This window comes from Mytilus trossulus, chromosome 4 (assembly GCF_036588685.1).
Source record: "Mytilus trossulus isolate FHL-02 chromosome 4, PNRI_Mtr1.1.1.hap1, whole genome shotgun sequence".
Taxonomy (NCBI): domain Eukaryota; kingdom Metazoa; phylum Mollusca; class Bivalvia; order Mytilida; family Mytilidae; genus Mytilus; species Mytilus trossulus.
Window position 1 is genome coordinate 44,263,262 of NC_086376.1, and position 27,142 is coordinate 44,290,403.

The 27,142-nt window shown below is 31.4% G+C and overlaps 1 protein-coding gene across 1 annotated transcript; it reads left to right on the plus strand.

The window, feature by feature from the left end:
- Positions 1-25,988, plus strand: LOC134716634 (vacuolar protein sorting-associated protein 33B-like). The gene is made up of 14 exons (XM_063579644.1): positions 1-56; positions 2,096-2,123; positions 3,160-3,240; positions 3,866-3,930; positions 4,401-4,518; positions 5,897-6,037; positions 10,968-11,072; positions 15,013-15,121; positions 15,703-15,768; positions 17,078-17,151; positions 18,522-18,615; positions 19,485-19,559; positions 24,066-24,283; positions 25,959-25,988. The coding sequence occupies exons 1-14, from the start codon at positions 1-3 to the stop codon at positions 25,986-25,988; spliced, it is 1,260 nt and encodes a 419-aa protein (XP_063435714.1).
- The last annotated feature ends 1,154 nt before the right edge of the window (positions 25,989-27,142 follow it).

Genomic DNA, 27,142 nt, shown 5'->3' on the forward strand with positions numbered 1-27,142 from the left:
ATGGCTGGATCAACAACAAATTTTCCAAATGTTCAAAGAATACGAGATATGGTTTCTGTTTCTGTTTCTGTCGGATAATAGCCTCCTTCAACAAACTGAAGATTCTGCTATATATGTTTCTGACGAGTTCCGTTTGCAGGAGAAGACATCCAAGTAAATAATATGTTGAAATAAGACTGTGGAACTGTCACGGAATAGAAGTTCCTTCATAATGGTAAAAACTATTCTGGAATATTATTTCCACAGGAATAACTATTACAGTAGATGTTCCTAACGGAATAAATAGTATAGAATATTTTATCCAACAGGTACAGGTAGTATGACATTGTTTATAATAAAGCTTCCACTGGAACTTCTGTTAGGTGGAACAAATATACGTTGACAGAAATAACTATATACAGTGAATTTAAATTAAACTTTTAAAAACTGGCTAAAAACAGTAGGAGCCTCCAAGGCTCTAGAGGTTTAACAATAGGGCCTTGAAGGCACCTAGTGTCTCTGCCTGTGGGATGTCTGGTGGTAAGGCGTTCCAGTCCCTTATAGTCTGTGGTAGGTATGATGTCTTGTGTGCATCAATACGCGAGTGCGGTACTTGGTATGCCTTAGAATGTATATTCCTCCCTTTTCTTACTGATGGTGTGAGTCGTCCTTCTTTCTTTATTGCTACCATATTATTCTCTATTTTATAGAACATTGCTAGTCTGGTTTCCTTTCTTCGTTGTTGCAGCGGTTTCCATTTTAGGTGGTCTATCATTTCTGTGACACTTGCAGTTGGTTTGTACTTATTTGTCACATATCTCGCAGCCCTTCTTTGTATCTGTTCTATTTTGTAGATTGATTCTTTTGTTGCTGGGTCCCAAACAGATGCGGCATATTCTAATTGTGGTCTTACTAGTCCGATATAAGCTTGGCTCTTTACTTTTGTTGATGATATTCTGATGTTTCTCCTCAGGAATCCGAGTGTTTTATTTGCTTTGTCAGTTATCTGTTGTATGTGTTGATCCCATTTTGGGTTGTTTTGAATGGTGAGACCTAAATATTTGGCTGCCTGCACTTCTTCCAAATTGTGACCATGGAGGTTGTATGATGGTTGAATTGGTGTTTTCTTGTTTGTTACCCTCAAAATGTTACATTTGTCGGGGTGGAATTTCATGCACCATAGTTGTTCCCTTTCAGCTAATTTATCAAGGTCTTCTTGTAAAAATTTTCCACTGTCTTTTGATGTTATTGTCAGGTAGGCGATGGTATCATCTGCAAACAGGCGAACTGTAGCATTTAAATCTTCTTGCAGATCGTTGATGTAGTATAGAAACAGGCTTGGCCCAAGGACTGAGCCCTGTGGTACTCCTGAGTCAACAGGGACTGATGTTGAATTGCATCCTTCTAGTACAACAGTTTGTGTAATTCTTTCACTCAGCCAGTTTTTTATCCACCTGTTTGTGTTGCCTTTTATTCCATAAGTATGTAGTTTGTTTACTAGTAAACTGTGATTGACCTTATCAAAGGCTTTAGCAAAGTCCATTATCAGCACATCTGTTTGTTGTCCCATGTTCATGTTATTAGCTAGGTCGTCAATAAATTCGATGAGCTGAGTTTCACAGGATCTGCCTTTCCTGAAACCATGTTGCAATTTGTACAGGATTTTGTTGTTTTCACCATGGGTCATAATTGATGATACAATTATATGTTCCATCTCTTTACAGCAAATTGACGTCAGTGAGATTGGTCTGTAGTTTGAAGCAGTATACTTTTGGCCCTTCTTGTAAACCGGAGACACGTTAGCTGAACGCCAGTCATCTGGAACCACTCCAGTATCTAGGGATTTTGAGAACAATAACTGTAGGAGAGGTGCTGTCTCACTATGTAGTTCTTTGAGGATTCTAGGTGATATTCCATCCGGACCTGGTGATTTGTTTTGGTTCAGGTTTTCCAGTAGTTTGTCTATGCCCTCTGTTGTTATGGTTATGTTTTTCATAGTTGGTGATGTATTTTTAGCTTTCATTCGCTTAGATGATATAAATTGATCTTTTGTGAAAGTGCTTTTTTCAGAGAATGCAGATTGAAATTGTGCATTTAGGATGTTCGCTTTGGTTTGAAATGACCTTGCATCCCTGCTTGATTCTGTACGAAATATCAGATTTAAAACTGTTAATTAGAGACATTGTACCACAAGTATTATGGCATTGAAAACGAAAAATCATAACAAATCTGGAGTGAATAAATTTTAGGATATTTTACTTTTTGGCCCTAAATCAGTAAATGATTTTGTGGATTTGGAGTTCAGAGAGCTCTGTTTTCTTATCTGATTTCCTGTCGAATACTAATTACAAATGACTTGAAACTATGCATTCACACTGTTTAATTGAGACCCCTTTAGAAAACCAAGTCTAGATAACTTGGAAATCCATGTTGGGCATGAAATCTTGTTATTTCTGTTGACAACATGTACATGTACATGTAGCAGGTTGAGAACCACTTCAAATGAGGGGCATCACAAAAATATTGGACAAAGACTGATAGATAAGGGGATGTTTTGTTATAGTCTAAGAAAATGAAGAAAAAAATAAGCCTCTATATAAACTAGAATTAAAATTTTTTGAGTTTATAAGACTAAAGAATATATAATTAAAAAAAAAATGAATGAAAAACAAATATATGCATGATACATGTATGTAACTTATCAACAAAGGACAAATATAGGAGTTTTACAAAATTGTGAAAATGTAATCTTTAAGCTATGTTTTGGAAAGTAAAATGCTTCTGCTACAAAAATATGAACTGTTATAGACAATGCACTGCACAAACATCACATACTAGCATCATTAAGTCCTGCTAAATTACTGAAATCTTCAAAACTTTAGTTTCCGTCTAAAATAATAGTGGCCGCATTCATGTTCATTCATAGACACTTATGTGTTTAAAAGGTGTCCAAAAACTTTTGTTAGATGAACCTGAAATTATTGGCCAAAATCGGCCCTTACCAGACCTACACCTTTTAAATATTCACATTTTTAGGTATAAATGAAAACAATAATGATTAAAAAAATGTATCTCTAAGATGTTGATTTACATTCAATTTCATATTTTAATTATTTCAATATGTATAGACATTTACTTGGTGAAAAGAAATTATAAATAGAATTATTAACTTTTGAACAGTTCAAAGGAAAGAAAGATTTAGTACTGGATACAGAGCTTATGAAACCATTAGACAGAGTGGCTGGAGCTACAATGCTTAAGGTATTATTATAATGGATATATTATTCTCGAAACTATAGATATAAAAAGGAAAATTGTCATCGTCATTGGAATGCAACTGGAATACACATTCTGATGTCACACAGGTTCAAACAATACTAAGTCTGGCAGTGGGCGGAGCTTTAAAGCTCTATCTGTATAGTATACAGATACATTGTACATCATAGCGATATCTGTAGGGCTGTATCTGTATAGTAGGACAGCCAATTGCAGGATAAATATAGTTATAAAAGGTACCAAGATTATTCTGTGGATTCATTTATTTTCGTGGATACCAATTTTCGTGGATTGAAGAAAATTTACATTTTCGTGGATATCTGAATTCGTGGTTTGTCAAATTCTATGTACAAGCCTATAGAAAATTTGTAATTCGTTGAACATATGAATTCTTGGTTCACCTGTACCCACGAAACCCACCAAAATTGGTATCCAACGAATATTAATGAATCCACAGTAACTTAATACACCAGACGCATGTTTCGTCTACAGGCTGAAGCTCGCATTACACCTGTTTCTTAACCTGGTACAAATACAGCTGATATTTAAATACACTATACAGTTATTGTCTATATAATTGGCTATAAAATTCACTTAATTCTGATTTCAGCAAAGACATGTAGATAAAATTTTCAAGCTAGACCCAACACAGAAGTCAATACATGGATGTGAACAGTAAGTATATCATGTATATCCTGAAGTGCTGTTAAATTTTTCATTTCAAAGTGAAATAACCCATGCCATTTCACAAAAATTCCTAGTTTTCTTTTTTATTTTGCACAAGCAAGATTTAAATTAGTGAAAGTAGAAATATTATAACTTAGGAGTAGAAAGAAGGAAAATTTGTTTCTCCCTTGAATACTTTCAGTCTATTAAAAGATCTGTGATAGGACAGGTAAACAATAGTGCTTTTTAATACTTGTGACTGCTACCATTTACAGTACCTGAATTTACTTGTTCTAGGCAACAAACAATCTGCATACATGTACATGCATGTCAGAAATTTGCCATTTATTGAAAATTTTATTTCGTTGTTCAATTTTACCCAAGAAATCCAGGAAAATTGGTTTCAAACAAATAATAATGAAACCACAGTATCATGTAAATAGCTTACTCATTTATGTAGATTATATTTTTGTTTACAGGAGGGTGTATTTAGTACGGCCACAAATGACCACCATGAAGGTCAAAGCTGACCATGTCAACTCAGATAGAAGCAGCAATATCAAAAGAGAGTATAGAATTATTATGGTGCCTCGGAAGGTCAGTTTTGAATTTCTTCCATTTGATGGATCCATAAAAGTCTTTATTCAAAATTACTTTGTCTGAATAGGACCTCCGTAAAAAGACTTATGAATAAAAGGAAATGTTGGTATATATGTAAATCAGACTGAGTAACCTCACAGACAACTATTTTAAGACATCTAGAGGTCAAGATACAAATTTACTTAAATTCTCCTATGGTTGTTATCTATTTCTTGCATGCTTAGATATTTCTTTTCTCACTCTTCATTGAGTACTAGTGTGATACAAAAAAGTCAACAATCAAAAGGACTGAGCTACATACATGTATTTGCATCTATGGTCCGTAAATATCAAATTCATCCAAAGGACATTAAGAGCTACATACATGTATTTGCATCTATGGTCCGTAAATATCAAATTCATCAAAAGGACATTAAGAGCTACATACATGTATTTCCATCTATGGTCCGTAAATATCAAATTCATCAAAAGGACATTAAGAGCTGCATATTCCCAGCTAATGAAAGGACATATGATGTCATAATGTAATGTAAAATTGAGAATGGAAATGGGGAATGTGTCAAAGAGACAACAACCTGACCAAATAAAAAACAACAGCAGAAGGTCACCAACAGGTCTTCAATGTAGCGAGAAATTCCCGCACCCAGAGTCGTCCTTCAGCTGGCCCCATAACAAATATATACTAGTCCAGTGATAATGAACGCCATACTAATTTTCAAATTGTACACAAGAAACTAAAATTAAAATAATACAAGACTAACAAAGGCCAGAGGCTCCTGACTTTGGACAGGCACAAAAATGCGTCGGGGTTAAACATGTTTGTGAGATCTCAACCCTCCCCCTATACCTCTAACCAATGTAGAAATGTAAATGTGCCAATTACAAGATCAGTATTTCACAATTTTTTTAATTTTACACATTGAGAGTGTTGACCATAAGAAAAATAGGTTCAAGAACTTGTGAAAATTGGATATTGCTTGATATAAACTCTTATACCATTAAATTTACCAGTAATTTAATTGAAATGGTAATAATAAACTTGATGAAGGCTAGTTTAGTATTATATTGAAGTCAAGTTGATATCACTCGTTATGAAACCTATAAATATTAACAGTAGGTGAACATATGGATTTTTATCAACTGTATGAAGAATCAGCTCACTCTATCATGTATTTTAAATTGATGAAATAGCAATCCAAGAATGGATTTATCACCTCCGTCAATAAACAAATCAACACTTTTTCACGTATTTTTTCTGTTCTTAGTGCAATATTGAAAAAAATCACAAACTTTATTACATTTGAAAAGTAGTTGACATTTACATGTATTGTAAAAGATAAGACAATAAATTATCTATGATGTGTTTATATTTCAGTTACATGTATGTGAGATGATACTTGAACATGAGGGTGTTATGGGATATATAACGATACATGAGTTACAGATGGATCTGATACCACTAGACAGAGATATACTCTCTTTAGAGTTACCTCAGTTATTTAGGTCATTTTATCTGGTTTGTATTTTATTTATTACTATTTTAATTATTTAATTTTTCATGATAAAGATAAGATAACATAAGATAATTTTATTAACCAATCACAGTGCCCACAATTTGAGCTATACAATCAAATGAATTACAAAATAAAGCACAGAAAATGATTAGCATGATTAAAGTACATTCAAACTAAAAAAAAACAACAACATGAAAACACATTCACACTAAGTCACCTGATATAAACCAAGTTATTGACAAAATGTAGTTGTTATGAGTGCCACTGTAACCTGGAGAAATTGCATAATAATTTATAGTTCTAGGTCTATGGGAGACAACTCCTGGTAGATTTTATTACATATATATCTATATATATTTTCTTCTAATTTTTTTTTCAAACAACGATGAAATTTTCTATGATTTTCTTTTGTTCTTCAAAAAGGGAGTGCAATAAATAAGATAAGTTAGAAGTAACAAACAAATCTTCAGATGAAAGATTCCAAACAAATTTCATTCATCAGATAATTTCTAAAAATTTTGGAATTTAAATTAGACAGATGTTGAGATCTAGTATCTTTTAGAACAGGACATTTTAAAAGAAATTGTAGTTCATTGTCAACTGCATTCTTACATAGCTTTCACTTTCTGTCTTCTGCTTTAATTCCAATATACCTCCCTCTTTCGGTTTCAAGATCATGACAGCTACTTCTAAATCTTGTAATTATTTGCCTGTCTTTTTGTGACTTCACTGTTAAATATGGTTCAAACATAAAATATTTAAAAATTTTCTATAAGTTTTTAATTTATTGCCCGATTGTATAATGGTAAATTTCCCAGTATTGCTTTCTAAACTAGGTAACCATCTTTCTTTAAATTTGATAGTTACAGATTTTTTAAAACTTTTTTTAGTTAATTCCACCTTATGTAATAATGCTGTATTTTGATTGGATGAGAGACATGGTATTTTTTTACCAATTTCTATGTATTGAGATTTTCTTTTCTCTACCGGGGTATTTGTCATTAGGGAATTCCATGTGTTGGGGTATTTGCTAGCAAATACCATGGCAGATGGGGAATACCCTAGCAAATACCATGGCAGATGGGGAAAACCATGTCTAAAAATAACTCAATGAATTATTTCTATTCTTATACTAAAATGCAGTCAACTTTAGCATTTGATAGTTCATTGATAACATTCTGCCGTATCATAAACAAACAACTTGTTACGTCTCATTTCATTGGCCGAAAGATTTAAATACAACAACAATGTAGTCAGTGTGCACGTGAATTGACACAGGTGACCGACAATGGAATTTACTATGTTACTACGAACGTAAAAACAATGATTTGTATAGTTTACAAACCTTTGTTCAAAAGAATTAAATAAATGTTTTGTTAATTTCAAATAGTGGGGTCGAAATATTATACTGATATTTTGTTTTAAGTAATATTCTTAGTTCTTTATGCATACAGCAACTCAATTATCTTGTACCCGGCATGATGAGAAATATAAGGATAAAATAAAATACATGTGCCGCTTTTATACGGATGAATATATGAACCACTTTTAATTTCTTTCATACTGACGATAGGTTATAATCCTAACAATGTCGTAGTCACTTACAATAAGTATCTCATAATACTGATCCATTACAATAATTAATGAGGGGTTGCTCTGACATTCCTCTTTTATTATTTTCATGCTATAAAACATACACACAGTACAAAAATGTAGCTATAAGCGTACCATAAACGGAGGAAATTGTCCCCCAAAGATAGAAACAAAATAACTATAATCGTATCATTGGTGCACCTGAATGAATTCAGTGAAGGCAGGTTGTTATAATAAATTGAAATGTTACATCCGCGAAGATTATTTCTTTTGCATGTGTGGAACTAAATAATAAATTAATACTTGTTAGAAATCGTAGTTTATAAGAAACAATTCTTGTTCGAATTTGGGGCCTTTTATAGCCGACTATGCGGTATGGGCTTTACTCATTATTGAAAGCCGTACGGTGACCTATAGTTGTTAATTTCTGTGTCATTTTGGTCTCTTATGGAGAGTTGTCTTATTGGCAATCATACCACATCTTCTTTTTTTAAATATTAATGTACTGTTTTCGATTTTCAATGGATGAACATTTATCTTTCAATTTTATACTGTAAGAATAGAGCTGCATAACATTGTTGAACTATCCACTAAAGTATATGTGGTATGTATTCCTTTTTAAAATGAAATACAAAACGAAACGTGTATGATAAACTGATAAACAAAATATCAAGAAATTAAGGATGACGAAATGTGCAAGAAGAAATTCACCTTTTTATCAATACATTTAATGAATAAACACTTTTTTAAAAACTGATTGTTTCTATTAACATGTACATATTTACAATTATGAATATACAATTTACGTTTGTTTTTCAACCGAGAATAGCAAAACATCACACAGTATTTCGTTGGAGTTTATAAACTACTTTTAATTCCCCTGTGCCATGGAATGCCATCTCCATTTTTTCTTAACAAAGCATGGTTGGTAACATGTGACAATTTCGGGATTTTTTCTCTCAATTAAACGGAATCAGAAAAAAAAATCACTTTTCCATGTCGAATACCTAAAACTCGGCAAAGAATATGAAAAGTGTTTGTAGTAAAGTACGGTTTGATTTTTCATCGAGTCCATTCAGTGAAAGAAAAGGCAGTCATCACAAGTAACTTGGGGTGGGGTAGGGTGTAGTCAATGAAAAAAATAATATGTGAATTAAGATTTTTTTATCTTGCATTGAACTTTTGATGTCGTCCTTTGATTTAGAGGAGACATTTGAATGAAATATTTCAATGTGCAAACTGTTTATAGATTTTTAAGTTTAAAATTTTGTTACCAATTGCAGAAAATTATAAAACCAATAAATTTCACATGCACATTTATAAAAGCTAGAATTGTGATTGGATAATCAAGAACACAATCATGTACGCGAATACCACGATGGAATCTTTAAACGACCTTGACCAGATACGTGAATATTGATCAGTCCATTCAACGTTATAGTACGTGTGTTCTATTTTTGCAGGTGTGAGCTCGAAGGTTTGAATTGACCAATGAAAACGATCGTTCCTTAAAGAGTTAGTCTAATAAAGTTTGTTTGACTGATTATGTCGCACGACCTTTCACTAAGCTTAGCCGCATATAGGTATATATGACAAATTCATGGTCATTTTAAATATACGGTTCCAGATGAAATATTTAAAAGGATAAAAAGCATCATTATTGTCTGAATGATGTAAAAATTCCAAGAAACTGTACTTTTAATGACGTCATAAATAAAATTCAACGGAAAGGAATTATCAACTGGTCACATAAAACTGGAATCCACTTGTATTACGCCTCACTGAAACTGATGAACTAAGTGTAGTAGTCAGCCGAGAATCAGCAAATTATCAAAAAAAGGTCAGCTAGCGACTGTACATAAAAAAAATATGATTAGAAATGAGTATACGGTCAAAGCAATTTGACTGCGCAAATAGCACAGCGGCAGTGTTTACAAAAATTATACATTCAAGTAGAACTTGCATATGATACCTGATTATAATAAACTTACTGGGGTGGAACCTTTCGGTGGAATTAAACAAATATATCATGCTTACAAAGGGGTATTTGCCAAAAATACCGGTTTAGAGGTAATCAAATTTCCCTCGCCTATCGGCTCTGGAAATTTGAACCTCTCAACCGGTATTTTTGGCAAATACCCCTTGTAAGCATGATATAATTGTATAATATGGTTTTGTTTAAAGTTTGACTGGTTAACAAATCAATACTCTAAGTCTTGAAATTAAAATATATGTTTCATGCTTCCTATTCAAGTATCCTGGTCACTATTGCTCAGGCAAAAATAATCATGATTATAATGCCTACCCATATCAAAACTACAACAAAGTATAGCTTTATTGTAGTTTTTACATGGATAGGCATTATATTTGTGTTATTTAAGCCCTCACTATCATTTGGGCAAAAATAATCACAAATATAATGCCTACCATGTTAAAACTAAAATAAAGTATAGCTTGCATCAATTATTTCTTGAATAAAGTGTAGGGGTGAACCTAGTTTTCATCTACATGCCATATTTGATGTTTTTATATTAACCTCTAAGTGAGCATTGACAAAGCTTAGTATGAATTTTCTCTGGAACAAGATAATCAGTTTCTTTTGATATAAAGTTATCCAAATGTTTCTGTTTCGTATGTGGTATATAACCCCAAATTGCCAATCCATACAACAAGATTGGTTGGATTGTATGGTTATTGATGTGTAATAAAGTACTAGGTTTGGGGCTTTCCACTGAAAAGGTTTTCCTTAATTTAAATTATGCCTTCATTTATTTGTTATAAAGTTCTTTCTTTGCTATTTGGAAACTCCCAGATGATGAAAAATTTATACCTAAGTGAGTGTAGTTCTGTACACATTCTAAAGTCTGGTTTCCTAATGATATTTTTATATTTTTAAGTCTTCCTGATTTGTTAAATACAAGAACCTTGGTCTTTTTGTAGTAAACTGTCATTTTATAATCTACTGTAAAGTTAACTTATTTGATGTGGTTGGTTGCTGATTAAATTCATCTTTTACTTGAAAATTTGTTTGTTTTTTGACAGACTTAATTCTGCAAACTTGACTTTTCATTTGATAAGATTTTAAAACATGTAAAACATAGCTTAATATCAGTTGGTATCACATATTTTAAATACACAATTGAAAAGTCTATCAGTAGTATATGTCAGAGTGCATATGAACATTTAGCTTTTTTGTTTATAAATATGATATAAGTGGAAAAAGTGATAAATTTCATGCCAACTCTTATTTTCTAACCAATGCTTATACATGTAGTAAAAGGGGAGATAATTTGTATAATTTTTTAATTGATAAACTTATTTTGTTGGTTTTTTTTACAGGATAGTGACCATACCTGGATACAAACAATAGCCAAATCACTTATCAACATTCAGGCTCTATGTGGAATTATTCCTAATGTTTATAGTATTGGCAAGGGATCAAAGGTTAGACATAAAAATAAAAAAAACTTTATCCCTAAACCTATTCTTAGAGGCATATATAATGTTTTTTTGCTGTCTGTTAACAGCATGTACAGTTGTATAGTTGTATATCTGAACTCCGCTTTAAAAAAGTAGGGGTAAACTGTTTTAACTCTGTCTGTTCATCCATCAGTCTGTATGGACTATATAGTCCCATAACTATAATCATCACATTTTTCTCAGGAACTTCACTATAAGGATTTTTGGAAAATGACGCAGTCATTGTTCCATTACTGCCGACCTGACCTTCATAACATTTCTCTGCCTACCGCGCTTGATTTCATATTTACTATTTTCCATACAAACTGGAATCTGCTTGTGTTATCATTATGCATGATCATTGTGTAGTTATCAGCCAGGAACCAGGTTACACTCGGTTTCATAATTTACTATACAAGCAAACTGGTTCCTGCTTGTATTCGACTACACTTGAACAAAGTGTTGTAGTTTGACGGGAACCAGTTTAGAATTTGTAAACTACAAAATGTAATCGGTTATTGTTCATTCTGTTTTGGTGTTTCATACCGACTAATATGGTTTGAATAAGCTTAAGACCCTTCAAACATGAATGTGAAAGGTATATTAAAGACTGTTTTACAAAAGGATGGAACTGTTTTACTTGCAAAGTCGTACTATAGTGATATCTGTCATGTACGGATTTCCACTCTCACCGGTTAATTTCTTCTTTTACACATGCTTTTGAAACTTCCTGTTTAAACATCGCAAGTTTCAAAATTGTTATTTGAGTGAATTAAACTTATTTTAACAATCATGAAGCGTTCCAGAATCATTTTCAAGCAGTTTCTTCTTCTCTTTGATGATGGAAAATAGGTTTTCTCAAGAAAATACCGCAAATGATCGCAGAGGAATTGAAACGTACAAGTCAAGTCGGCATCTGGTTACATTGGCATCTAATCAAATCGGCACCTATTTGACCTCAATTCGGCATCCAATAATATTTGTTATAATATTTTCTATTCAATTGATTAAACTGTTACCAAGTACATGGTGAATATGTTGTTGTGTATTTAGGTGAATAAGGAAACCAAAGTGAATATGTTGTTGTGTACAAAGGTAAACAACGAAGCCCTTACCCAACTGTTGTTTTAACAATTAGACAATTATTAAAATAAAATGGAAAACTATGAGTCCCTTTCAATAAATCAAACTTTCATGCCAAATGATAATTAGCAAATTTAAGGTGTTTTTTCAGGAAAGTTTAAACAGCATTAAACCAACAATCCTGTTAAATGCTCAACTGGTTAAAATAATGCATAAAAATATCCAATATCTCATGTAATAGTCCAAATAATTATGACGTCTGGCAAGGATATTTAATTTTTTTCTGGGCGTCCCAGAAAAAAATTAACATAGCCTTGTGGTCATAGGAAGGTGTCCCAGAATAAAATTAAAAAAGCCTTGCCAGACGTAATAATTATTTGGACTACTCATATATATATCATTAAAAATACACCAAAAAAGTCATTTAGTTGAGAAAAATAAATATATACAAAATGTACATGAACACCCAAAAATGTGAAAGTTAGTAATTAAGTCTGTTTGCTTAAATACTGAAAAAAATTCTGGCAACCCCTTTCTTATTTTTACTCTTTTTGCTTAAAACACTGTTAAAAATATATATTTCACATGGGTGACGAATTGACTATATCAGGTGTCGATTTAACCAGGTGCTGATTTGTCCAGGTGCCAATTTAACCAGGTGCCGGTTTGACTAGAATTCTTTGACAAATGTTTGAAATTACCTGAGTTTCATTAGACCTTTGATAACAGTAACAAAAAGATTATTTACTTAATATTTTGTGGGAGAAGCGGGTTCAGACTGTGGTATTGTGAACATATATTTGTTCTTCATAATACCTGTTCCCCCTGGAACAAAACTGTGGATAATAAAAGTTCTTGGGAACAAAAATTGCATAATATTATTTCCTCCTTTATAAGATTTGTTCCTGGAACTGAAACATCATATTGTTCCATAATATTTGTTCCTTTATGAAAGAAAGAGTGTTATGTGATTTTTATTTCACCTGAGAGCAGTTTAATTACTGATCACCTCACCTGTGTTTGACATTTACCTGTACATGTAGTGTATAGAAAAAAATGGAGGCTGTTATTGGAATGCATGCATGGTACTTTTATACTATAACAAATATACCAGAAACTTTTATACTGTAACAAATATTGAGAATTTTTTCTAAACAATGTTTTGAATTTACAAACCATATGTTAAAAAATGCTTTTGCCTTATTTGTTGTTTCTTATTAAAGCTATCATGATGGAAATCGGTGTATTTATTAAAAAGAACTTTTGTTACATAGCAAAAGTTCCAATCTGAAGTTTCATATTGGTGTAAAATGTCAAAAAATTGTCCGCACTTTTAATCCAAAGAACTTTTACCATATTACAAAAGTTCCATTTGGAACTTTCCTTATCTAATATTTTATCCTTTAAGAACTTTTAACATATTACAAAAGTTCCATTTGGAACTTTCCTTATCTAATATTTTATCCTTTAAGAACTTTTAACATATTACAAAAGTTCCATTTGGAACTTTCCTTATGTAATATTTTATCCTTTAAGAAGGAAATTTTCTTATAGCATTGGATAAAATATTATATAATGAAAGTTCCCAAAGGAACTTTTGTTATATGCCAAAAGTTCCTTGGAACAAATATTATGGGGGAACTTATATACTGTCACGTATCAGGTCTGTTCGCGCCCAATACACTTTCAAACCCTACATGTTCACAGCTTGCTCGTTCGCACCCAAGATCTGTACGCGCTCTACTCATTCGCGCCCAATTTTAATTCAAATTCAAGTTGAATAATTGGAAAATCATGATTGTTGTTTTAAATTGCTTTGGTGTAAATCATTGTAAATACTGAATGTATTTATAGCTTGGTATGAGTAAAACATTGAAGATTTTAAAGGAAAAACACAAAAGATAATTGTTTTTTAACAGCTTGGTCCCTTTGATCTGAAACAACGAAGCAATAAAATATAGGAACCAAAATATAGCAATCCACTATTATAACCAAAACATGATAAAATTTATTCAACACACAGAAAAAAACATAGTCAGAATCTCACTTCATTTTGAAACAAGTCAATGAAACAAAGTTATAGCAATACACTAACCAAAACATGATTAAGAGTTATTCAACACAAAATAAAACGTTGACAAAATACCACTTTATTTAGAAAGGATTATTATTATTTTTAACAATACCCTATCCAAAACATGATTAAGATTTATTCAACACTTTATTTTTGAGACAATGACAACAATTATATTTATAAGAAAAAAACACACTTACAGAGTTATTAAACACAAAACCAATTAAGACTGGGTGCGAACATGTAGGGTGTGAAAGTGAAAGGGGGCGAACATGACTGGGCGCAAACGTGAATGGGCGCAAACGGACCCGGATTCAGACTATGTACCAGTGAGAAATATACAATCCTTTCTACGGTATTTATTTGTACAATTCAGGTAGTCTTGACCTATTCATTTGTCTTAAAAAAAACAGCCAGTTGTCACCTTCACTTCGCACACACACATATACAAATATCAATTATATGATTACGAGACATGTTGCATTGTTAAACTAATTAAGGTATGTGAAAATCAAGACTTGCATAAAAACTATCCCAATATTAGAGACAGTGGCGTCATTTTTCCTCAGAGCTTTCAGCTCTTTGATTTAAACTTGGTTTCAGGGTTTATATAAGTTAGCTATAGTCGTCTGTCTGTTGTAACCTTTTGATGCATTTTCAGATTTATTACTCAACCACTTTCCATTTACAATTGACCAATCCAATTCAAGTTTTTATAGATATCAAATCATATAAGAAATTTATTATATAATTTTCATTTCATAATAGGTGGTGAATGATTTGATGAAAAATATACTTGGAGATAAATTATCTGGACCGGACTACAGCAAGTGTGATATAGGAAATCTCATTCTCATAGACAGAGGTATTTATATAACTGATTTAAGCTTTGATCACAAGATATGTGTTTTTGTGAAAGAATAATGTATCTGTTATATAGTTTCCATTCTCCAATTTTAAAATTTTATTTTGTCTAATAGTTAACAAAATAGCTATTTGAAATAGTTAATTTTTACTCATCTTTCTAAGGAAACTTGCATCTGTGAAAAAGTGTACAGTTTTCAATTTACAAAGGGTTTTACAGTATGGTAGCACTAACCAAATCTTTTGCCAAATCATACAAGCCTTATCTTATACAATGCATTTTTTGTTTCCTTTAATGTTCATGAATGGCTAGACAGAAAGTAGTGAAACTTTCACAGAATCTGGCTCATGTGCCCTAAGCACTAAATGTTTATAGCTAGATAGGTTAAAGAAAATTGACCATTGTCCACAGAGTTATGGTTCTTGTTCAAAAAAGGAACTGATGCTCAGTCAAAATCTGTATGCACCATTTAGTGTTATTAAATTCAGGTTTGTTAAATCAGATTGAAATAATTCAAAGGTCTAATGGATGATTTCTTAAAATTTACCAAAAGTCTGAAATGTATTTGATCTTTTGTATTATATTATGTTTTTTAATTTCGTTGTGCTCCCAGCTGACATATGAAGGTCTACTAGATGATACATTTGGTATATCTTGTGGTAAGTTGTATGTTCTGATGTTCTGATGTTCTCATTAATTTCATTATCTTACATGTGTTCCATGATGTCCCAAGCTGACTTACAAAGTCTACTATATATATATAGAGCTAGCGAAAGCAAATTTACAGATCTAACATTGTTGGGTTGATGTTTAGACGAGTTGTATATAGAGCTAGATGATACATATAATTGTATATATATAAAACGATAGTCCTCAGTGATTAGTCTCCATGAATATAAAAAAGAAGATATGGTATGATTACCAATGAGACAACTCTCCACAAGTGACAAATCGGTCAATGTCTAGAAAGTGATTAATTTTTGTTTGATCTGCAATATCCTGCGATGAAGATTCTTGTATATTCATGCCCTACTGGTTAGAACAGGGTCCCTTTGTCATGTCTGCTGGTCAGAAAAGGGTCTTTTTTCAAACAAAGTGTTTGTCTAGAACAAGATCACTTTAAACTGTTTTAGACAAAATCTAGAACCTGGGTCTAGAACAGCATCGAATGATCTATATTTTAAATGGTCTAGAACAGGGTATACATTTTCTGAGCGTGTCTAGAACAGGGTATTTTTTTTTCTCAATATTTCTGTTAAGGTATGTTTTTCAATGTTTTCTGGTTAGAATAGGGTATGATTTTGCAAGTGCTGTCTGCACATTTTTACCTGAAAGGATAGTCAGTAACCTCCTGGGAGTTTGCCTCAGTTGCATGTCTTAAGCAATGTTTAATAGCAGTAACTTTTTTATGTTTAGGAAATAACTGTATTGTATTTTAAGCTTGGCCTTCGTAAAACATAGATTTTACTGTCGCAAATTGAGTTTACCTAGTGATGCGGAGAGGAGATAGGTAAACAGATATTTGCGACAGTAAAATCAATTTTTACGAAGGCCAAGCTTAAAATACAATACAGTTATCTCCATTCTAATGCCACATATTAAAATAAATGTCATTTAATAAATATTTTGGCTTAAAAATGCCATAAATGAAAAAGTCCGCGAAACTGTTGCATTGTCTTTAGCATCTAAACAATGTGACGTCATGTGTTTACTCTGGATGTCAAACATGAACACTAAACATATTTTTACTTTTTGTACGCTTCAGAATGGTTTCAATATAGATTTCAAGAAGATTTTGAGGCTCAAAATGTGAATATCTTGTTTATTTTTTGAGAAATTACATATCCCAGAATTCAAAATGGTGGCTTTCTTAGTTAAGGACTGGTAGAATGTGGAATCTAACCCCTCAAAATATTTATCAACGTCCAATGAAAATTATCGTTACAAACTAATTGCATTAGAATGTAGGTTATATAGAATTTGGTAAAGATGTAACTGGAAAGGATCAGAGTACCAAACTTCTACTTAGCAGTGAAGATCAGGTATTAAGATTGTTTAAAAATAAACATCAGTGAAACTCAGTATGCTTTATTTTGCTTATGTTGAATTTATTGGAAAAAATGTATATTTTGAAATGATTTTTATAAGGATGAATTATTTAGTAGAATATTAAGATAAATTTGAATCTTAGGACTTTGAGTTATTCCTCTTTTGATGCTCTTACTAAGAGAAGTAAAAATGTAAAGATTACATATAAATTAAAAAAAAACCAAGCAGATAAGATAAGATAATTTTATTAACCAATCATGGGGCCCAAAATTTGAGCTATACAATCAAATGAATTACAAAATAAAGCACAGAAAATGATTAGAACGATTAGAATGATTGAAATACATTTAGACTTAAAAAACATGAATACACATTCACACTAAGTAACCTGTTATTGAAAAAACAAACATCAAGTTATTTTGGGTGCCACTCTGACCTGGAGAAATTACACATTTTTTTAACAGTTCTAGGTCTATGGGAGACAACTCCTGGTCAATTTTATTACATATATATATTATTTTCTTCTATTTTTTTCTAACAACAATGATATTTTCTATGATTTTTTTCGTTTTTAAAAAGGGAGTGTTTTGTAAACATGATTATAAATGGGATGATAATTTGAAATATGAGTTGTTTCCCTTTCAATGATCTTCTGCAGTCATGTATAGCTGGAGCATTTTGCTGCTTTTCCAAATTTTATTACACAAATAAATAATACAAAAAACCATTTAGGGAAAAGGCAACCAGATATCAACAAAACTCATTCTGAATGGTAACATTTTGATGCGGTGTGCATATAAATCATTTTTTATCTAGACTACCGTCTGAGTCAGTGTTAGAACAAGATTACAAGATAACAGTAAACAGGATATGTCACCCTCACTGGACACAATATTCTGACTTGCAAGCACACTGACAATAAACACATGATGCATGACCATTTTGTTAAAAATGTGAAAAGCATTGATAGCAAGATGTTTGGTAAAGACTAAATATATAAGGAAAGACTTACAGAAATCACCAAATACTTTGGAAACTTGAACAGATAACACCCTTACAAAAAAGTCTAACTCTAACATGGCATCCATTATGAAAAATTAGTTTTCTAACCTTTTTTCAAAATAAGAAAACTATTGTGTATTGAACAAAGTTTTGTACTCTTCAGAACTCTAAAAATTCCAAATATTCCAATTCAAGCAATTTTCATTTAAAATGGGAGAAGTTTTAAAATATGGTTTTCCTTTATTTATTTAAAGTGGCTCTTTTTTTCTTTGCTGGTACATGTTTCTGTCCCAGAATGACAATTCATAAAAAGTTTCAATAGATGATAATACAGATTGAACTATACTGTTATCTTTTCCAGCAAAGACATGGTCTAGAATCTGTTGGGGACATGAAAGATTTTGTTGCAACTGAATTACGAGGTCTTAAGGCACAGAAAGCAGCTTTATCACACCGTATGTGTTAAATGTTTGAACTTGCAATGTTTAGCAGGTACACTTAAGTTTACACACACCATAAAAACAAAACAAATTTTAAGTTTGTTTGCCAAAACTAATATATTTACTGTAAATGTATTCTGTCACAAGGGAAAACATTTTACATCATAGATCAGGAAGATGTGGCATGATTGCCAATGAGACAACTCTCTACAAGAGACCAAAGTGACACAGAAATTAACAACTATAGGTCACCATATTGCCTTTAACAATGAGCAAAGCCTATTCTGCATAGCCAGCTATAAAAGGCCACAAATTGACAATGTAAAACAATTCAAACCAGAAAACAAACAGCCTTATTTACATAAAAAAAAATGAACGAATAACAAATATGTAACACATAAACAAATGAGAATCACTGAATTACAGGCCATTTCTGTTTGAAATCAAGTTTTACTATATTAATGGAATAAAGTTTAACTATATTAGATACAAAAAAAGCATGTGTAGTTACTTTCAAAATGATTTCCCTAATACAGCAAATAAAGAAATGTATAATTGCCAATGAGACTAGAATCCACCAAAATCAAACTTATTGATAAGATGTAGAAATTGTCTTCTAGAAAACATTATCTTTTGATTGTTGAAGAAACTTGGATGTATATTTGCATTGTTTATTGGGTTTTTAACTATTTTACTGTTAGAAATATTGTCAAAAAATCTTTTGGGTAGGGACTGACAATACAGGACTATTACATACTGCCTCATCTAGCAATTAGAGGATATAAGGTATACCATTACCCACTGCTCACAACTTGATTAAATTGTTTCTATGTCAGTCTCTTGAATTTTTTCCATAACATACACATGTTTTCTATACAACATAGATATTGGTGCATGTGAGGTTATCCTTGGAAAGAAAACTAAAGGAGAGTTTGAGGAATACTTACAATTAGAACACAGTGAGTTTACTTACCTTTATAAGATATTCTACCTTAAACCATTGATCTGTATCAGTTATTGCTATATTTTGGTCATTACGTTATGCTCCATTCATGCCATTAAAAGAGTATACTATTTTACATCTTTAATTGCAGTCATCTTCTTGTTCATTTTTAAGCAATAAAAATCAGTACGATGTATATAGATGCCATGTTGTGCATTTTCAGTTTTCTTTTTTGTTAAATACTTAAGGAATGACTGTAATATTTTTTCTGTCTATGAAGACGTAACATAGAAAATGTGGTGCACATTGAATAACGTGCGTAGTGAGTTATTTAACAGTGTGCACCACATTTTTTATGTTATTTCGAATAGACAGAAAACTATTACAGTCATTTCTTATAATTTAATTATAAATTCCATTTTAAACCATAGAAAGCCATGAAAAAACGTTGATGACGTCACGGTCACATGATTAAATTATGTCTATGGGCTCATCAACAAAATAACATCAGCCAATCAGAAGAAGGGTTACATCCAAAATTAAATTATTTATGATTATTTTTGGTATACTCATTTTCTTAAGTATAGGTAAATCACAAATTTAAATGTTTAACTAAGTACATTTTTTCTATTGGTTTGTATGGATACTTTTGCAAAGCCAGAAATCAAACATCAATGAAAGCTGTTCTGCAATATTTAGATTTGGGTATTTACCAAATATTCTACACTAAATGTTTACTTTTTTGCTGTAAACTTTAAATAGTAACTAGACTAGTTTTACTGACTGGACAATAAGGTCTTTAAGGTGTGTGTAAATGAATAATTATTTGCTGGGTTGCAAAAACGGCTAACAGTGGAGATGTAAAATGAGCCGACTGGGAAAATTGGACTCCTTATTATTCAACAAAATGTAATAAAGACGATACTCATTTTATGTAGCCAAGTCCATTAATTTTAAGCCCAGATCCATAAAACTATATATAATAGGTGTTGGTGAGGCAACTCTTCAGCTTAAAAATACAGATTTAAAGTCATGAAACCTCAAATTAAAAAAAATGGTGCATATGTTGTTTTTTTATAACTAAATTATAAATGGATAGTTTTCATTATAAAACCTATGTACGTATAGTTTTTTTTAAGAACATTCTTTAAATTGTCTACATTTAGAAGAAAATTACTTTTTTTTAATTGCTTGCTTCCAGGAAGCAATTTGCCGACATATATTACTAATACAAGTGATCTTAGCATGACCCTTCTCATAAAAATCTGGTGATCAGAATACGCATGGATCGGTCATTGAAATAAACTATTATCTGATTGTACATGTTATACACATTCTCAAAATCCATGCTTCTATGCTGATTGTTTACTATAAGTTGACAATTGGTAAACTACGGCTCCATAACATGGCATTTGAATAGCAGCCTTATTTTTTCATATCAGACAGGCAGAAAGAAAAAGACAATTATTGGATATGTTTGCTTATAAATGATAAAATCATGCACAGAAGACTAAGTTAATGATATATACATGCATTGGTTTAAGTATTAGATAAATATTATTTTTCATCAGTCACTTGTTTCATACGACTTTTAAGTACAGTTTTTACAGACATCTAAAGGCATATCAATTTCTATAAATGAAGTTGCACTCTATTTATATATTTGACATTCAAAAATAAGTGACTCAATAAGCTTATGTATATCTCTGATAGGAAGAGACCCAGGTTCTAAAAAACGCATATGCTTATTAGAGCACATTGCCAGTTTTTTTAAACAAAGCTATTCAGAAAAAAAATGTAGTGTAAGCACATAAAAAAGTGTTGACATACCAAATTTTTAATCAATTTTAAAATGTAAATATAAAATAAGAAAAAAAATAAAAAGTATTCAGCATGGGATAGTCCACATTCTCAGAGAATAAATCCTTCATAGTACTGCCAAACCTTGTCAATATAAGGAAGGTAGCATAGTGTTAAACCTATTTTAACATAGAATAAACCAGGCACCTGTTTAAACTAGACCGTTTTAATACCCATACATATTGCCATAGTATAGCCTTTATGTGCTTACACTACATATTTGAAGTAATCATTAATCTATTAACTGAACCATTGTTGACCCTTAATTGATGAAAGTCTTCAGTTTGAAATTTTGTACAGTGTCTTATTGAATGAATTATATTTTATACATTAGGTAAATTGCAATATTTGGACTGAGTTACATTATATTATATAAGGAGTAAAATAAAAACTTCACATCTAGAAAAAACTATTAGGAAAATATCCCTCTTTATAATTTTGATACTGCTTGAAAAGAAACAATTAGAAAAAAAGCATTGAGATGACCATTATCAGGGCTTTAAAATTTTTAAACCAAAAAAACGGTAGCCATAACAGTAGGTTTGTTTATGTTTTGTTGAATGTCTGATTTGAGAATATAATGCATTAATTTAAGACCTTCAGAATTTCCTATGTACCTAAAAAAAAAAAGAATTATGAGTACACCTGACCTTGTGTATTTGGTCATTAAAGCTTGTGGTCAGCATATACATGTAGAACGATGACATAAACAAATTAGTCTTAACAATGACGTGTTGAAACTGTTGATCACAGTGTCCAAGTACATTTGTAATTAAATTTAACAGTAGTCCAATTGATTATGACGTCTTGAAAGGCTATTTTGATATTTTGCCGTCACACAGGAATGAATAAAATTAAAAATAGCCTTTCAAGACGTCATGATAATTGCAATGATTTACAGGTATTAAGCAAAAAGATTAAAAGTTTTGGTATTAAGGATGTAAAACATGATTTTCACAGTGACGTCACAGCATGATTAGTCACAAAGATCTCAGTAATGATCATTATAAAATTGATTTGTGGCTGCAGGTCTATTTTTAGAACTGAAATGATTATATATCAGTTTTGAGTGTCAGGAAATTGTTTATTATAAAAGTATATACACAACTTGGGTTAGTTGAAAATGCCAAGTTTCTGTTGAATAATTTATCCTTAATTTTATAAATACATTATCAATTTGAAAGTTTGGTATTCAAATAAAAGCTGTGTAAAAGAGAAAGTCTACTTACATGATGATGATTGAAGGTATATATTTTAAAATTATCGTTAATCATCTCAACAAGATTGATTTTCTCCTTTGAGCCGGTACAGCCTAAGAGTGAAAAGCTATTGAGTTTAAATGACCGATGATACATAGCTGTCAACTGACCCGTATTCTGTGCGTGTGACCCGAGATTTACACAATTCTGAGGAATCACCCGGGACACTCGCCGGGTCATTGAAATAACCCGGGAATTCAGAAAATGACCCGATTTCATCTGTATTTCTTAGCCTTGAGATTGATTTCATAAGTAATATTCTATTGAAATACCGGCAAATTCGTAATTCTTCCATGAACAAAAAGTTCATCTAGCTATGTAAACTGTCAAATTAAGTGACCCATTAAGTGCATGGCTTCACTTGACAGCTTTGGTGTCAAACACACTGTTAATTAACACCAATTACCTTAGCTTTAGGTCGTAAATAAATTGCATTATTGGTTTACAAAAATATTTCAACCTAGAGTTACTTCCCCTTATTTGTCACCATTCAAAATTGTTCCTTATATTTACGTTTTATGGGTGAAAAAGATTAGATCATAAAAATATAAAATTCAAATACATATTGAAAAATAACTTATCATTATCTTTATACCTTTATACAATTTAAAAATAAAAGTTAAAAATTATATTTTACATTTGTACTTCCTTTAACTGTATTACTATATTTTATCATAGTCTTATTTCCTTATGAACTGTAAGATGGTTATGTTTAAAAGCTACATAGCCAGTAGTCTTTAACCTTTTAAAGTTTCACATGAATAATGAATTGTAGTGTTTCATAATCTCATAAAGTGTAAACAACATAAGACTGTTATACAAATTTATAAAAATCTTTAAAAGTGCAATAAAATAATAATTAATAGAATTTAAAATGGCTTAACCAAGTGAACATGCATTGATGTTTTGGTATCTTTATTTACATTATAAGAAAATGTACCATCAATACTTAAATTTTGGTCGAAAAAAAGTTTGTACGAGTTATGACCTGAGATTTGATTCTTCAATGCAGACCTGCATTTTCATCATCACAGGTTGACAGGTATGATGTTAATCTGTTAATTACTATTTTACCTATGACAACGCTGTTTATTTCATTGACAACGGCATGTGTGCCCTAAGTGTCTAGCTATAATTTTCATTTTTACTATGCTGAGAAAGGAAATTACCAGTCAGTAAGATTTGGCGAAATTTAATTTCTATATTTCTTAGCTGATTTATCTATTTCGAGACTGTCAGATCTATTACTATTGTTTAATCAAAGTGTTGTTGTTTGATCTCAGGGTACCTCTGGAAACCATTTGATAAACAATAATGTTTAACATGTTTAAAGGTTAATAATATAGCCCGTTTTTTCACCCTAAAAACAAAAGTTTTATTTAATATTAGTTATTTTTTATTAGGTGAAGATTACTCTGAAATCACGTCAAATTTTACCAAGTCTAGATCTAGTCATCCAGTAATGTTCATTTCCACACCACAAGATAGATTTCAATCTGTGTGGACCAAGAAACATCCTACACCTTTGATCTTACAAAGACTTGTCATCCTAGCTACTGAATGTCTTCAGATAATAGAAACACAGATTGGGGAAATTGGACCTTCAGTTCCAGATTTTAAGGTAAACATGGTAAATAATTGTGAATGAGTACTATGAAGGTTAGATATCTTCATATCATGTATATGTTACACTGTTATACATTATCTATATATAAAAAAATGAATTGAATACAGTATTACTGTGAATTCATTATTATACCCCTGCTTTAAAAAAAAAGGGGGGGGATACTGTTTTACCTCTGTCTGTCCTTCCGTCAGTCAGTCCGTCTGTCCCATGAATATTTTTCGTGGCATTTTTCTCAGGTACCACAATACAAGGATTTCTGAAATTTGGTTTCAGGGTTTATTTAAGTCAGCTAAACCGTGTGATGCGTTTTCAAATTGATCACTTGACAACTTCCTGCTTACTGAACACTTGTATGATTTTACACATGATAGCCAAATTGGAAATTTTAGTCACATTTTTCTCCGGAACTACAATACAAGGATTTCTGAAAAATTTGGTTTCAGGTTTTATATAAGTAAGCTTTACCGTGTGATGCCTATTCAGATTCATCACTCGACAACTTCCTGTTAGCCCCGCCTATTCTGACTAAATGACCAATCAAAATTTTTTCGAGGTCTTTTGAGAGCTTGTATTCTGAATGGTGAGAGCACCTGTTTGATCAACAAGTAAAGTGACTATTCCTAGAAAAAAACTGAAATAAGCTGTAGAATCATGTTTCTTTGGGCAAGACAAGTGATTGTTAGGACATTTATGATCACATGCATCACGTAAGTCAAATAATAATGGAGAAAAGACCTCAATTAACGATATATTGGTGTCAAAACGTCAATTTTTGACCAGAACACGTGTTTCTATAGATATAGGAAGATGTGGTGTGAGTGCCAATGAGACAACTCTCCATCCAAGTAACAATTTAAAAAGTAAACCATTATAGGTTAAAGTATGGCCTTCAACACAGAGCCTTGGCTCACACCGAACAACAAGCTATAAAGGGCCCTAAAATTACTAGTGTAAAACCATTCAAACGGGAAAACCAACGGTCTAATCTATATAAACAAAAACCTATTTCAGTGTTTGTCATGTCGCTGCATCAAATCTGTTGATTAAGCGATGCCTGTCAAGAAGATATTTAATTAATCATTTATTTAGTTTGATGATTTGCTATCTATTGCGAAAATCTGTCATAAATAATTACTAAATTGTGCCTGAAACAGTGCAGAGCTTTTCCTAAAAGGGAGGGGAAGGCACTGACTGACCTAATTAGGGGGGGGGGGGGCTCCAGTCATGCTTCTGTGATTCCCTATATAATCAAGTAGTCTCAGGTAAAATCAACAAAACTTTCCCACCAACGGAGTATCTGCCTATGTGAGAAATGCAGTCAAAATGACCATTTGTTGGCATTTCAAATACAATGTATCTCCAGACATTTGAAAATTCAAATACAGAATTCTTCAACTTTTGCGGATAGCTATAAACTGAATAAGTACAGCTATTCAGTGCATCTCTCTATTTGCAAAGGAATATGCAGTTATAAAATCAACACATATACAGATCTAAGCACTTATACATAGACATGTTTGAAGCAGGCTATTAAATATTAAAGTAAAATTTCATAATCACTGTATTTTAACTTTTTAATTAGTTTGTCTCAATTACACTAAACATCAAATGACCCAAAAACACTGCACATGTAGCAATATTTTAACTTAGGCTTCCTGTTTTGTTGTAGGCTACTTGTGAAACCCAAGCTCAATCATGATCAAGTCTAGCCAAATAACTACTTCTAAAGACAACTTGAATTAGGCTATTCAATTTTTTTTTGACGCCACCTTGTAGACGAATTGTAGGAACGCTATATATAGCTACAAATCTCACTTTGGCATTAATATGGCACATGCTCAACAAAACTGCAAACCACATAACGAATCTCAGCAGATTATGAGATACATTATATGTATAATGAATATCTTTAAACAAAAGGGAAATGAGTGTATTTCGTCAATTTGATCCACAATTACAAAAGAATTTTAAGCGCCTGATACATGTAGATGTGCACTAAAATAAAAATTAAACACAAAGGCTTTAGAAGAGCTACATGTACTTTTCTGCAGCTAATACAGTCTGTAATGTAATCTAATTAAAGTTCATTTTCATATACTATGAAGACTCAGAAGAAAAAAGCCCTATCCATATGTTATCTGTTAAGTTGTATACTTTTTTTTTTTTATAATTTTTATTATTTTCAAGATTTACAACAAATACAACACATCAAACATACATACAGTAATATTAGCGATAAATTTGAATATATATTTATTTATGACAATAAACATTGTTGTAAATTCATTTTTTCTATTTATATGGAAAAAAAGAAGTAAGAAAGTACAGAAGAAAAATATAATTAGAGTTAAATGTTCAAGTACCACTGTGTGGCACTTAAGAATTGTAAAAAAAAAAAAATATAAAAAATATCCCGTAAGATTTTCAGTACATAATAAATTGTGCTATTAGATACAATAATATTTTATGTTAGTTTTGACAATAAATATAGATTGGAAAAACAAATGACAAATTGAATTATAAAAATAATACTTTAAAAGCATTCCACATGGTATCAAAGTGTTTTTGTCTCTTATTTTTGACTGCCATTATTTTTTCTAAATTGTACATATATTTTAACTTTTCTTTAATGGCACTGACTGAAAGATCTTTTGAAAAACATCTACTGTTGTATATAAATTGTTTCATGTATAGAAAAATCAAATTATATGGGTCACCTTTTCGAACTTTTGTTATATCTCCAAAAATAAAATTCAACTTATTCAATGGCAGGCTTACCCCACCAGATAAGAACCAATAATCTACATCTTGTAAAAAATTTTGGATAATCTCACAATTCCACAGAATATGTTC